General features: G+C 51.1%; 1 protein-coding gene across 1 annotated transcript in view; it reads left to right on the top strand.

The window, feature by feature from the left end:
* The first annotated feature begins 265 nt into the window (after nt 1-265).
* Nucleotides 266-14,884, top strand: part of LOC119171194 (uncharacterized) — a 74,950-nt gene continuing 60,331 nt past the window's right edge. Inside the window, exon 1 of the mRNA XM_075888054.1 lies at nt 266-1,902. Coding sequence (XP_075744169.1) covers nt 266-1,902 — 1,637 coding nt within the window. The remainder of the gene's footprint in view (nt 1,903-14,884) is intronic.

The following is a 14,884-nucleotide window of genomic DNA, read 5'->3' on the forward strand; positions in this document are numbered from 1 at the left end:
ACGCGATCGGACGCGTCTGCACCGAGCTCCGGAGTTTTCCGATGTTTCAGTAGGAAGACGTGCCATAGCTCAAGATTTCTTGTACGAATGGTTTCTGCAAATCATACCGGTCCCGAGGATACAACTTTCCGACAGATATTGGTCACAATTTTCAAGTAAGCTTTTCATCTTTTCACGCCACGCCGGCAAGATCCGCCACTGGACGCCTAAGCCTAGCGACGCTACACCGAACGCCGCTGTCGCGGCCGCTGGGACACTAGCCGACATGGAAATCGAGGTCGACGGCGTCGAAATCTCTCTCGAAGAATGGTCAGACGATTCCTGGACACCACCTCAAGGTTTCCGAGCCCAGGCGAAACGTCACCAGGCACTTAAGCAACAAGCCCAAATGAACGACGCGCAAGTAAGCAAAGCCCCCAAAACTCCACCAACCCCCCGGCCGCCGCCGGAACTGAAACGCCATCCCTTGCCAAGACTGCCGTCGCACACGTACCACATCGTGGGACGCCCCAAGACACCCATTGACCTCACGCGCACATCACCCGGAGACTTGCAGAGAGCACTGCTTAAAGCGGCATCTCTGTGTGACCTGGACCCAGCCAAGCGTGATCAACTACGCATACACCCAAGGAATAACACTTTCACCGTTAGTGTGGCAACCACCGACCGAGCAATCGCGTACCAACGCATCACATCAATCCTCCTCGGAGAAGACCGGCAGATTGAGCTACACATGTACGCCCCGCCACCAGACGACGCGATACGAGGCATTTCTTTCTACGCCCACACGTTCCCCACCGATGATGAGACGCTGAAGGACCTTCAAGACAGCAACCCTGACTACCAAATAGTAGGTGGCCGACGCATGGGAAAAACGAAGAATTTACTTATAACGCTGCTCGGGGACCACCTACCTAGATGGCTTCTACACCGTGGAGGTCTCATTCGAGTATACCCTTTCCATCCCAAAGTAGACGCATGCTTCAACTGCCGGAAGACCGGGCACCGCTCCGATGTGTGCCCTCAACCTAGGCGCCGACGCTGCCCGCGTTGCGGAGAAGACCACGAGCCACCGCCGCAAGGAACGCCACCAACATGCCAAGCACGCTGTATCGTCTGTCAAGGAGGACACATGACGAACAGCTCAAGATGCGAGTACCGCTTCGCCAAAAAGTCTGAACCACTTAACGCAGCACAAGCAGGAAAGACGCTACAAACCGAGTCACCAGCGACGCAGCAAACCTCAAATGACGATAGCCCGCCTGCCTTGGACGAGCGTAACTACCCCAGTTTCGGGACATCACAAACGCCGACGAAACGCGACAGCCGATCGAAGTCACGATCTCGCCAGGGTCAAGCAGCCTCCCACTCTAGGTCCAAATCAAGAACCCGATCATCAAGTCGCATCCCACATGCTGATATATCCAAAGCACCACCAAGCAACCCTAGTGTAGCATGGGCGCCAAGCGCAGCGTCTCCGCTGCCATCATCTCCCCCGCAGCCATCGAAACCGTGCGCCTCAACGCATGACCCGCTCGTCAAGGAACTTACGCAAACAATCAATGCGTTAAAATCCCAAATGGCGACGCAACAAGCTCAGATCGAAGTGCTCCTTGCGCAGAACCGCTCCCTAGAAAGTAAACTGGCAAAGGCCAGCCAGTCCGTGCATAATTCAACTCAACAGCCCCAACCACCCGCAGCAGCCAAACGCAAAGCAACGACTTCCACGGAAACGCTGCAATCCGAAGAGGACATGACGGCGCGAATTATTGAAATGGTCAACGCATCCGTTGCTGAAGCCCTCCGCACGACAGTCCAAACCACGGTCGTCAACGCCGTTCGTGCCGCCGTAACAGAAGCCTTCGCAACCGTAGACTCACGCCTAACGAACATAGAGACACGGTTCTCAAACATGGAAGCCACCGTAAACAACACCGTAGCCGGATTAGAAGCACTCAGAACTGCCACAGACACCAGTTTTGCAGTAATCAAGCAAAGCATGGCCAGAGCACCAGCTATCACACGCAACCGAGTGACCTCTCACTCTTCCACCCAGCACAGCGAACCCACGACGGCCTCAAGTAATGCTCCAGCTGCTGCATCATGGCCAGCACCCACTTGACTATATGGCAGTGGAACTGCAGGGGCTTTCGTAAAAAGAAAGCCCACCTGCAGCTACTCGTACAAGAAACACAACTGCCCAATTGCCAAACGCCTCCAGACGTCATCGCACTACAAGAAACAATGGCTTCTGTCTCACTCCCTGGTTACATCGCTTTCCAACAATTCACCGACTCGCACAACCAAGAAGCCCCAAGTACAGGCACGCTCGTCCACAAGAGCCTCACGGCGAAACAACACGACTTAGAATTCTCGGACATTCCACACACGGTCGTTGAAATTCTTCCGCGAAAACGCTCGCACCAATCAGTCTTCATCCTCAACGTATATTGCGCACCCCGGGCACGCGCCGACGACTTCAACCTGCTCTTCCAGAAAACCACATCGCTTTCTCGAGGCGCACAACTGCTTATACTGGGCGATTTCAACGCCAGGCACCCTGACTGGGGCTACCTGCAGGCGAACAAACGAGGCAAGAAGCTATGGCAACTCGGTCAGGACCTCCGGCTCACTCTACTAAATGACCTGCAGCAGTCACCAACCCGCATAGGAAACAGCGTGTGTAGGGACACGTCACCCGATCTCACATACTGCAAGAATATTGCGCAGGCCAGATGGGAGAACACCTGTCAACTCGCTGGTAGTGACCACTACATCATTGCCATCCAGGTACAGACGTCCGCTGGCAAGAGAGTACACAACGCCCTCGCTCAAATCACGGAGTGGCCAAAATTTAGAGACATCCGTGAAAGTGAAGCCCCAGAACGCATAACAAACCTCAAGGAATGGACAGCCTCCCTAAACGACCACGTGCGACGCACAACGCGCGAAAGTAAAGCAGCAGAGGAAACGCCTGCCACAGACTCTCGTCTTCTCCACATGTGGGACGCACACGCCAGCCTGCTGCGCAGATGGCAGAAGCAGCGCTACAATAAGAAATTGCGTCGCCGCATACAGGCCCTCTCTGAAGAAATTGAGCGACACAGTACCTACCTCGCCCGCCAACAATGGGGCCAGCTGTGCAGCGGACTCAACGGACAGCTAGGCAACAAGAAGACGTGGCACCTGTTACGCCACTTACTGGATCCCGACGACTCGAAAACAGCCGCACGGCACAGACTTAAGCGACTTGTCCACCAACACCCCGGATCAGACGAAGATCTACTAATTGAACTGGCGGACAAATACATCAACCAAGCCCATCAACCAGCGACACCGCTACCACCCTATGAAGGTAAACCAAATCCAACTCTTGATGCCGACATCACAGAAGCCGAAGTGTATGCAGCCATTCTAAAGCTTCGCACAACTTCGGCACCAGGTCCAGACGGCGTCTCGAACAAAACAATCCGCAACCTAGACGCAAGGTCAGTAACTGCCCTTACTGAATATTTCAATGACTGCTGGCATGCCGGAAATATACCAGAAGAATGGAAGCACGCGAAAATAGTGTTTATACCAAAGCCCGGAAAAAAGGCAGACTTATCAAATCTTCGCCCCATCTCGTTAACTTCATGCCTTGGCAAACTATTTGAGCACGTGGTCTTGGCTCGGCTAGAAACACTTGCAGAAGAGCAAGACCTTTTCCCTCCAACCATGCTCGGTTTTCGCGCCCACTTATCTACTCAAGACGCCCTCGTACAAATCTACCACGATTTGTTGAAAGACCCCGTACGTGCGGGCACGCGAGCAATGCTAGGCATAGACCTACGCAAGGCGTTCGATAATGTAACACATGAAGCGATCGCCCAGCACTTGGCTTCAACAAACCCTGGGGAACGTATTTACAACTACGTGTGCTCTTTCCTCCAAGGCCGTACTGTGGAACTTTCCCTGATTGACAGCAACGCCACGAAGAGACTTGCCCTATCCAACAAAGGCACGCCACAGGGAGCTGTTCTTTCACCTTTCCTCTTCAACCTTGTAATGAGCCAACTCCCACAGTTACTAGACTGCATACCCAATATCCGACACACCCTATACGCGGACGACGTGACGGTATGGACCACTACTGGCTCCGACGGACAGATCGAGGAGGCACTGCAACGTGCTGTGGACACAGTGGCCGGATACGTCGCGTGTGCAGGTCTCGAATGCTCAGTGGAGAAATCTGAACTCCTCCTTCTTCGTCCTCCTGACTACCGTAAGGTTAAACACCCGCCACTACCAACCATCACTCTCAGAATGGCCGGATCCGAAATACCGATAGTGCAGCACATGCGGGTACTCGGCCTTCACGTACAAGCCGGCAGGGGCAATACCGTCGCACTAGAGAGGCTTGCGGTCACCGTCACTCAGACTGCCCGTCTGTTAGGAAGAATCTCCGCGCGGAAACACGGCATGAAAGAAAAGGAACTTCTCCAGCTGTTAAACGCCTTCGTAACCACAAGAATAACTTATGCCTTACCGTACCTACGACTCCTCCAGGCTGAAAAAGAAAAAGTAGACAGACTTATTCGCACAGTCCACAAGATCGCTTTGGGCCTCTCCCGCACCACATCGACCATGCACCTCCTCAGCCTTGGAATTCACAATACAATAGATGAACTTATCGAGGCTCACCGAACTGCACAAATTGAACGATTGCGTGGTAGTAAAACCGGAAGATGGATACTTCAACGTATCGGAATTCCCTCGTCACCAAGCGGACAAGACTTGATCTCGCTACCGCCTCTCCTCAGACAGCGCTTCATTGTGCAGCCGCTGCCGAAAAACATGCTGGCCGGCATTCATGACGGTAGACGATCAGCCCGCGCCAGAAACCTTCACAATACCTATGGTACGAACACAAAAGTGGCTCACGTCGACGCGGCAAGCTACCCAACCCCCAAACAAGCCTTTGCAATCAACGTCTCGTCGAAACGTACCCCAGTCGATATAGAGCCTACCACGAGGTGCGCCGGCTCCATACGCACACAAGACCCAACCGAGGCCGAAGAAGCTGCCATAGCACTCGCCGCAATGGCCGGTTTTGAAACAATTATCAGTGACTCCAAATCTGCTATCATCCGATTTGCCCGGGGCACTGTTTCCCCAACCACGGCGCGCATCCTCCGTCCTCTGCCCCGAGCGGCACGCAACGCCTCAGGCGACACTACTGCCAGCAGCACCGACGATGACGATCCTCGTTTAATCCAACTCATCTGGGTCCCAGCGCACGCAGGAAACCCGGGCAACGAAGCCGCCCACAAACAAGCTCGAGGACTCGTATGCCGAGCGGTGGGCCAGACTTCGGACCACGATATCGAAGCAACTGAAGCACTCATCACCTTTCACGACATCACACAGTACTACAAGCTATCAAGGCAAACCAGACCACCCCCGCACCCGGAACTAAACAAAGCTCAACAAATCACTTGGCGGCGGCTTCAAACGAACTCATTCCCTTCCCCGTACATATACAGGCACATATACCCTGCCTTATTCACATCTACGTGCACCCTTTGCAAGACCCAGACCGCAACCTTGGATCACATCATCTGGGGATGCAGCAAGGACCCTCCCCCACCAAACCTCCTAGGACAGTCACCTTCAAGTGAGGCCTGGGAGAGAATCCTCACGACCACAAGCCTGGACACCCAGCTCCGGGCCATCAAACGCGCTGACGAGGTGGCGACCAGGCATGGCCTGACAGCCCTCGCCACTTAGGAAACCGTCAGCTGCCTTAATAAAGTTGTTTACTACTACTCGCTCCCGTCGTTTCTGGCTCGTGCACTGCGAAATTCGGCTCACTGACCGCCCTGAGGGGAGGTGGGGCCTTTAACCTGTACGCCACTTCACTCTGATTTACTTGCCTGAGTGGATTTGGGTGCACGTTAAAGAACCCCAGTTGGTCGAAATTTCCGGAGCCCTTTACTACGGCGTCTCTCATGGTGATTTTGAGACGTAATATTGCGAAAATCACATCAATACTTGCGTGAGTGCTCAATGTCACCGGTGAGCCTTTATTGTGTGTTGTTTCGCAGCAAGGGTCCAGGCCTGAATGCTACAGCAACAAATTAAAATTGCAGGCGAAGAACGGCAAGCAGCTCAAAGCTTGGAGTGTGCACCTCAAGCAGGAACACGCGCGGTTTGGGAATACACAGGACGAGTGTGGACAAACAAGAGAGGGACACACGAAGCCCGCAACACGACATCTAAAGCCCGCTGCTCACTTAAGCAGAGAGGAAGACGCACAGAATGAACGCATAAATAAAAAGAGGACGAGCACAATAAACTGTCACAATAGACCGTTTTTCTAAATTCAGCGCCACCTATCGAACTAAACTGAAAAAAAAATTGCCCGCAGCTTCCCTCGGGGGAACACTGAGGAGGATGCGGAGCATATAATTGGTTAACGGGGTGTTAAAACCAAAGACGATCACACACCTTGCAGGTGTGGCCGAAGCTTCGGTCGAGGAAGTCGCGCTTGAAGCGAGCGTTGGGCGTGGCATACTGCTTGGCGCGCCACGCCGCTACCTCGGCGTGCTTGCGCTCGCGGGCAGCATCGGGATCGGCCTCTCGTCGCCGACGCTTGCACTCGGCTTCCCGTTTTCGAAAGTCCGGGTCCTCTTGTCGACGCTTACGTTTCAAAGCGGCCGAATCCGGTGTTGCTGCTCGACGCTGACGTCTCTCAGCGGCTTCACGTTCTCTAAGTTGAGAATCTTCCGCTCGACGCCGACGTTTACGTTCGGCGTCGCGAGCTCTTCTCCGCGCTGCCTTGTCTTCGGACGACGACTTGGTTGCGGTTCCGCCAACACTTTGGCCGGCGCTGGTCGAAGGGACATTGATCATTGCGACCTCGGACGTCGACGCGCCGTACAAACCAACCGACGAGCGGCAACTGAGCGAGCGAGCACCGACCTTGAGTATATATACAGCGCGACGGCGCATGCACTGTCAGCTGTCGAATGTTCGAGAAGGGGGAGAAGCGCAACCGCGCATGCGCGCGCGTCAGCTGCCGATGTTCTCGAAGCGCGACGGCGCATGCGCGCGCGTCAGCTGCCGATGTTCTCGAAGCGTGACGGCGCATGCGCGCTACATTATACAGCTAGCGAATGTTCGTGAATAGGAGAAGCGCACGCGGTGTGTAGAGGAGGAAGGGTGCACAGATGGTGGAGGAGTGAAGCGCGCGCGGTGTGTAGAGGAGGAAGGGATGCACAGATGGTGGAAGAAGGAGGAGGAAGCTTGCGGACGGCGCCGCACTACAAGCCTCGAGTATTAGATGCTTCGCATCTAAAATACACATTTTTCCGCCATCTCTTGTTCATCCAAGGGACACTCATTGGCGCACCGTCCAAACGCGGTACACGTCCTGCAGGAACGCAAGTGGTGTTCGTGTGCGCTGCAGAGAACACTCATAGGTGTCACTGGGACACAGATCCCGCCAGCTCGCACCAGTGAACAAGATATGGCGGAAGAGTCATTTTGCCTGACTGAATTTTCTAAAGGGTCTATTGCTTCGTGCGTGGGTAGCACGCTCCTTTCGTAAGCGCGGCCGCGGCAGCCAGCGAAGTGACCTTCGTGCTTTTTTTTAACCACTGCAACTTCCAAGCGAACTTGCGGTGAAAGCACAAAAACTACAGCGTCCGATTCACAAAGTAAGCACGCACGTGTGAGTGACCACGCCAGGAAATCTGACCACGCCACGGGGAGGCGCGTGAAATAGAAACGCGTGGAGTGACGTGAAGCGACAACTTTTAGATCACGTAAGCGAAACGCGTGGTCCGCGCGCCATCTCACTACTGCTGAGGACAACACAATGAACAACTGAGTTCTGACGATCGCCAGCGAAACATGATGTATATAAATGGCTTGCCGTTAACGTGCTGAGCAACACACACTGCGTCGGCTACTGGTTTGCGTTGCGCGCTCCAGAGTGTGAGGTAGCTGGCTCAAAGCCTAGAAACGAAAAACATTGTTCTTATTTTTTAAGCATTGGAAACACTGAGTGGAGGCTTCAAGTGTAAGTTTTCACAATGATATATATACTTCCTTTTTCAGTGCGTATTTCTGTTAACACCTGACTTCTAAATAGTATGCGATACTCCATCACCAAAACAAAACTTGCTCCTTTACACTTCAGTCACCATTTACTCATCATTAGATTAACTTTCCTTCTTGCTGAAAAAAATATACGGACCACACATGTGACGTAGAGTAGACCCCAATGTTTCATCAGAAAAGTTACCTTGCCAAACGACCTGAATCGCAGTACAGTATAGCTCCTAAAAGTTCCTAAATGTTTTTAAAAATGCAGAATTTGGCCCTTCAGGTGGCAGGGCGAGTGCAAGCTATAAGTCTGTAGTCACAATTCTTGCATACCTCTCGCTCTTCTTTGTTTTTACTGCATGCCAACGGTCACCTAATTGCAAAATAGGCTGGAGCACAATATGCTGAAGCATTTGAAAAGTTGTAGCATACAGAAATAGCAAGCCTAGAATTTCAGGCTCTAGTTACATTTCATATTCATGCTACGGGAACTGAATAAAGGTAAATGTGCTGCTGTAGGATGTAGTTACGCTTCCCAGAACTCATGTGGGTTGGCCATAATTTGTTCGTTTGACCGATTAGAGCTGCTTTATTTGCATGTGGCAGCCTAGGCATCCTATTTGGTACAGCCTGCATGTTATAGATAAAATAAACTGGGCTATCGGATTGCTCATATTTATATTGCCTTCATAAATAACAAAGACGTGGAAAAGGAATGTCATTGCAGCCTGAGTTCTCAGAAGAGCCCCAGTCATTCAGGAATCAAGGACTCAGGGCCCACCTGAGTGCAACAGGCAGAAAAACCCGCCTTTAACCCAGCTGCTGCAAAAGCTGGCAGCAATTTAAAAAAGAAAAAAAATGGCTGCATATCTACGGAGTGAATGATGGATAGTGGGGCGAAGCATCTGTCCGTCCGTTCGTTCTTGCTTCCGTCCATCAATGCATGCGTCTGTGTGGCCGCCCAAGCGTCCATCCGCCCATTTGTGCGTGCATCTGTTCATGCGTCCGCACGTCCATCCTGCGTCCGTGCGTCCGTCTCTGCGTTCATCCATGCATCCAACCCTGCGTTCGTCCATGCGTTCATCCGTCCATGTAGCCATTCGTGCGTCCGTCCATGCATCTGTCTGTTGCCCATATAGTCAACACTCCAAGTACCACCATCTCGCATCTTTTCATCACATACTCCCCATACAGAAGCACCGCCATCCAGCGAATATTCCAAAGACTGAACGAGAGGTGGCAGACGCACACTTTCTTACGGCTTGCCCTTCGAGTCTACTTTCCACTCTAACTACCTCGAGTTCATGGTATATACTATTTCACTGTATTCATGGCACTGCGGCTCAACGCTCGCTAAACCTTTCTAAAACCAAGGAGGTTACGCCCAGTGAGTATAACGTAGCAACCCTTTCTTGTCACATGGTGTTCAATGTAAATGCCATTGGCTGCAAATGTGGAATGAGAGACAGGAGAATTCGGTTTTAGTTAACGCGCACACTGCGCAATTTTTATCGTTCATGAGCGCACAGGAGAAATCTGCCACCAGCATTACCTTGCAGGTCAAAACGTAACACCGGTCACACACTACTATTACGGCTACTACTACGAGGGACAAACGGGTGCCGATTTAAGGAGCTTCGCCCCTAAAAGTCAAATACACTCCTCAGCACGCTGCGTGTCATACGCTACGATAGAACCAGTCATCGCGTTAAGGACGGTCGACTAAGTCGGGTGGTGTTTTCAAACCAGATGCATCTTCCTTCATTTCTTTGTTGTTCCACTGAGTGTATAAGTGCACCCATGAAATAAAAGCGTCAAAAATATTTCATGATAGTAATATTTAGAGGCACGGGGTGTTTAATTTATTTTTGAAGCTTTTAATGCCTGCACTAAGTCTGTTTTAGAATAATCAGTACGGTAGCCTCCGCGATCAGTACCGGCTGAGCGTCTTACAATATCGCAACGCACGGCATTCTTGATCCTCTGATCCCCGCTCATACTAAAGCCGTCTTGGCCCTGGACTTAACCAAGGCCTTTGATTGAGAAGAACACCGAGCGATCATGGCAGCTCTCTCCCCCTTCGATGTGGGCGTTCGTATGTACGCCTACATACAAGCCTTCCTATCAGGACGCACGGCCGAGGTTCATATGGGCCCCCATGCGTCCCCTCCATATACCCTCAGTGGTGTAGGCACTCCGCAAGGTTCGGTCCTTTCCCCTTTTCTCTTCAATGCCACACTCATTCCCTTAGCCCGCGCTCTTCACAACATCTCTCACCTTCACCACACCCTCTATGCAGACGACATCACACTGTGGACCACCCACGGTAGTGATGGCGACATAGAGGAAACCTTACAAACCGCCGCAAACATTACACAACAACACGCACAAAGCATTGGTCTCTCCTGTTCCCCGGAAAAATCTGAGCTGCTTCTCATACGCCCTTCACCACGTACTCTTCCCACTGCCCCCATCACCGTTACTCTGGACGGGCGCCCTATCCCAGAGGTCGACACAATCCGAATCTTGGGCCTTCACATCCAAAATAACGGCCGTCACACTTTCACTATCCGGAAACTCAAGCGGGTGACGGATGCGCTCTCGCACCTCGTACGCAGAGTTTCTGGAAAACACTATGGCATGAAGGAACACGATTTGTGTCGTCTCATTCATGCCTTCATACTGAGCCGCTTCCTTTATACAATCCCGTATCTCCGACTTCGACAAGAAGAAATAGCCACCCTGGATGCCATGCTTCGCAAAGCCTACAAGGTGGCCTTACACCTCCCCCCTAACACAAAGACCACTAAACTTCTTCAGCTTGGGCTCCATAACACCACACACGAACTCATTGAGGCCCACAGACGAGCGCAATACACTCGTTTAGCTCAGACTTTCACCGGACGCTACATACTTAACACCCTCAATATTCACATACCAGCAGCCGACCCCACACTTCTACCAATCCCCCGACCCATACACACACAGATAATAGTTAAACCTCTCCCAAGAAACACCCACGTTACCTACCATTCGGCCCGCCGTAAGGCCCGTGCAAAAGCTCTCCACAAATACTACGGCTCTGAAGAGGACGCCGTATGGGCGGATGCAGCTTGCACGGGCGACGACGCGGCAGTTGCAGTCGTCGATCGCACACTCCAACCCATTGCAACTCTCCACCTTCCTCCTGCATCCACCCCGGAATCCTCGGAAGAAGCGGCGATCGCGCTTGCCCTCGCACACACTGATGCCCGGTACGTCCTTTCCGACTCGAAAACCGCGATCCTAAATTTCGCGCGAGGACGAGTCCACGAGAGCGCTTTCAGAATTCTCAGCTCGCCCACCAAAAACCCGGCCCGCCATGTGGAGCTGATCTGGGTGCCTGCGCACTCTGGGAATCTCGGCAACGAAGCCGCCAATGACCACGCCCAAGGTCTCATCAACCGGGCGGCGGCGGAATCAAAGTCGGGCTCTTCCAGGGAGCGCATGCATTCGTTCAACGAGATCACCCAGTCATATCGCGCCGAACGCCAGCTATACCCACCACCCCACCGATCCCTCAAAAATTTTCACCAAATATTATGGCGTCGCCTTCAGACCCGCACCCTTCCCTCCCCCTATTTTCTTTCCCGCATTTACCCGGGAGCGTACGCCCCGTCCTGTGCTCAATGCACTCACCCCCACGCTACCCTTACCCACATTCTCATGGAATGCCCGGCGGACCCTCCCCCGCGGGGCCTGGAGCCACTGACCACATGGGAGGAATGGGAGACCTTGCTGCGCTCGACGGACCCGGCCAAGCAGAAAATCGCCACTGACCGGGCCGCCCACGTCATGGAACTGCATGAACTCATGAACGCATAGCGCAGTGGGGTCGTGCGGGGACCCTGGGACGTAAGTGCCTAAATCCCTTGGTCTAATAAAGTTTTACCTCCTCCTCATCGCAACAGCAGCTAAACCCGAGGCCACGTGTTATTCATCATGGCCAGCCTGTATATTCTAGTGTGCTGCTCGGCCGGCGTTCGTCGTCTTTCTTCAACGTTACTAGATTCTTCTTTCAGTTTGCAAACTGCAACACCGCAGGTGTAATCTTCTATGTACCACCACCAGGGGGCGCGCTCATCGTTTTTTTTGAAAAAAAAAACTTCAACAAAGAAGTGCTTTATGCACCACAATAGAAAAGGAAGAATCAAGTGGCGCAATGGCTCCATTTTCACAACGAGAGTGGGAAAGGACTGAAAAGAGGCTTCCTAGTAGTACATCAACAGCCCCAGATGGCATTCCAATTATGCTGATAAAGACATTAGGTCCGAAGTCTAAGCAGGCTTTGAGAGAGGCAGTGAGCAAAATAATAATCGGTGGTAGATGGATGGAAACTTAGCAGGATGAGCATGATCTATAAAGGAAAGGGGGACAAAGCTGACATAAAAAACTACCATCCTATAACAGTGATATCAGTTGTCTACAGGCTGGGGATGCAGGTTATAAAGCAAAGACTGCAGGCATGGATAGAGCATAAGAGGGTGCTGCGTGAACTGTAGCATGGGTTTCCGAAACACAGGAGGTTGGAAGACAATCTGTTCTCACTGACGCAGTGCATCAAAATAGCAGAAAAGGTACACAGGCCCCTGTGTCTAGCATTTTTGGATATCAAGGGAGCATACGATAGCGTGGTTCAAGAGAACTTGTGGGGAACACTGGACACACTAGGCGTGGAAGATGTAGTCACTGATCTTTTAAAGGATATCTATAAAGGTAACAAGGTAATAATAAAGTGGGAAAAACAGGTATCCAAGCCTGCAGTGGTAAAACGCGGGCTTAGGCAGGGGTGTCCCCTGTCACTCTTATTATTCATGATGTACCTACAAGGATTAGAGGCCAAATTAGAGGGAAGTAAACTGGGCTTCAACCTCTCTTTCGTCAAACAAGGACAACTCATTGAACAGGTACTACCACCATTGATGTACGCAGATGATATAGTGCTAATGGCCGACAACAAGGAAGATGTGCAGAGATTGGTGGACATCTGCGGTAATGAGGGAGATAGGTTAGATTTAAGATTCAGTAAGAAAAAATCTGCAGTCATGATTTTTAATGACAATGAAGGTAGTGAGCTTAGAATACAAGAGGTGACGCTAGAGTTAACAGATAAATACAAATATCTGGGCGTATGGATAAACAATGGGGCCGACTACCTAAGGGAAAACGAAATATACGTAACGACTAAAGGTAACAGGAATGAAGCGGTGATGAAAAACAGGGCACTGTGGAATTACAACAGGTATGATGTTGTAGAGGAATACGGAAAGGGATTATGATTTCTGTTCTGACGTTCGGCAATGCGGTCTTGTGCATGAGATCACAAGTTCAAGCAAGATTAGAAATTAAGCAACATGAAATAGGTAGGCTTGCCTTAGGAGCTCAAGGGAATATACCAAATCAGGGAGTACGAGGTGATATGGAATGAACATCATTTGAGAGCAGAGAAGCTAGTAGCAAGATAATATTTGAGAAGCAATTGAGAGAAATGGGAGAGGAGCGTTGGGCTAGGAAGGCATTCAGCTACTTGTAGATGAAGAATGTCAATACAAAATGAAGGAAGCGAACCAGAAAATTGACCGGTAAATACTTAAAAAACATTAGGGGGCCAAACCAAAAAGAATTATTGGTTAAGAAGAAGGTCAAGGAAGCTGAGACCGATATGCGGAGAATTAGCATGATTAAGAAGTCCGCTCTAGATATCTATGAAACTTTTAAGTAGGAAATTGCCAAGGAAATGATCTAAGATAATACTCGGGGCTGTTCTCTACTGTTTGAGGCGAGGACGGGAGTATTGCGAACCAAGACATATCGAGCCAAATACGAAGGGGTAGACACAGTATGCAGTGGGTGTGGAGAGGAAGAAGAAAGTACCGAACACTTAATAATCTTTTGTAAAGGGCTTCACCCTATAGTTCAGTATGATGGCGCAGAGTTTTTCAAAGCACTGGGGTTTAGTGACAGGGAGGGCAAGATAGACTTTAAGCGGGTAGGATTAACTAGAAGGGGGTTATCCAATTGGTGGCTAAAGTTAAGGCACGAGTGAAAATTAAACCATTCACTGCAAAGTACGAATCTTATACCTCAATATTTAAAGGGAAAAAATACATCTAGTTTTTCATTCACTAAGTATTACGACTTCGTGGCGATAGTCACCGTCCAATCTAAAGGGTACAGCCATATCCATCCATCCATCCATCCATCCATCCAACCAGTCTGACCAGGATCACGGTGGTTAGGCGCACGCCACCGACCACGCCGGCAAAGCAAAACAGCAGGTGCTTCTTCGTAGCCTGCAAGTATAGTGCAAGTGAGTTCCGTGGCAATCTCTATCATTGTGTGTCTCAGCGAGATCAACGACACTCACGCAGTTTGTGCTTCCACTGCTGCTTAATGCGATATCATGGTGACAATTGACGTTGAGTCTCACTTGCGGTCAGCTCTGTTGTGTTATTGTGGCGGGTGTTAGCTGCATAGCTCTGATGCGTCGTGTGGCGGTTTTTCGATGTTATAAAACGTGCCTCGCTGCTTTGTCACTGGCTGCGTAAGCGGCTTCGACGCAATGTAATCTGCGACCGAAAAAAGGCATTTTTTCAAGCCACCCGTTGATGATGTGGTTCTTCAACAGTGCTACGAGCAATACCGAGATCGGATAAGGAACTATCAAGATCTTGTGCTGTGTGCGACCTCCACTTCCAAGAAGACGATATATTGACTACGTGAACAATGTTCACGGTGAAGTAGCTTTGATACC

The sequence above is a fragment of the Rhipicephalus microplus genome, chromosome 3 (genome assembly GCF_043290135.1).
Source record: "Rhipicephalus microplus isolate Deutch F79 chromosome 3, USDA_Rmic, whole genome shotgun sequence".
In the NCBI taxonomy this organism is placed as follows: Eukaryota; Metazoa; Arthropoda; class Arachnida; order Ixodida; family Ixodidae; genus Rhipicephalus; species Rhipicephalus microplus.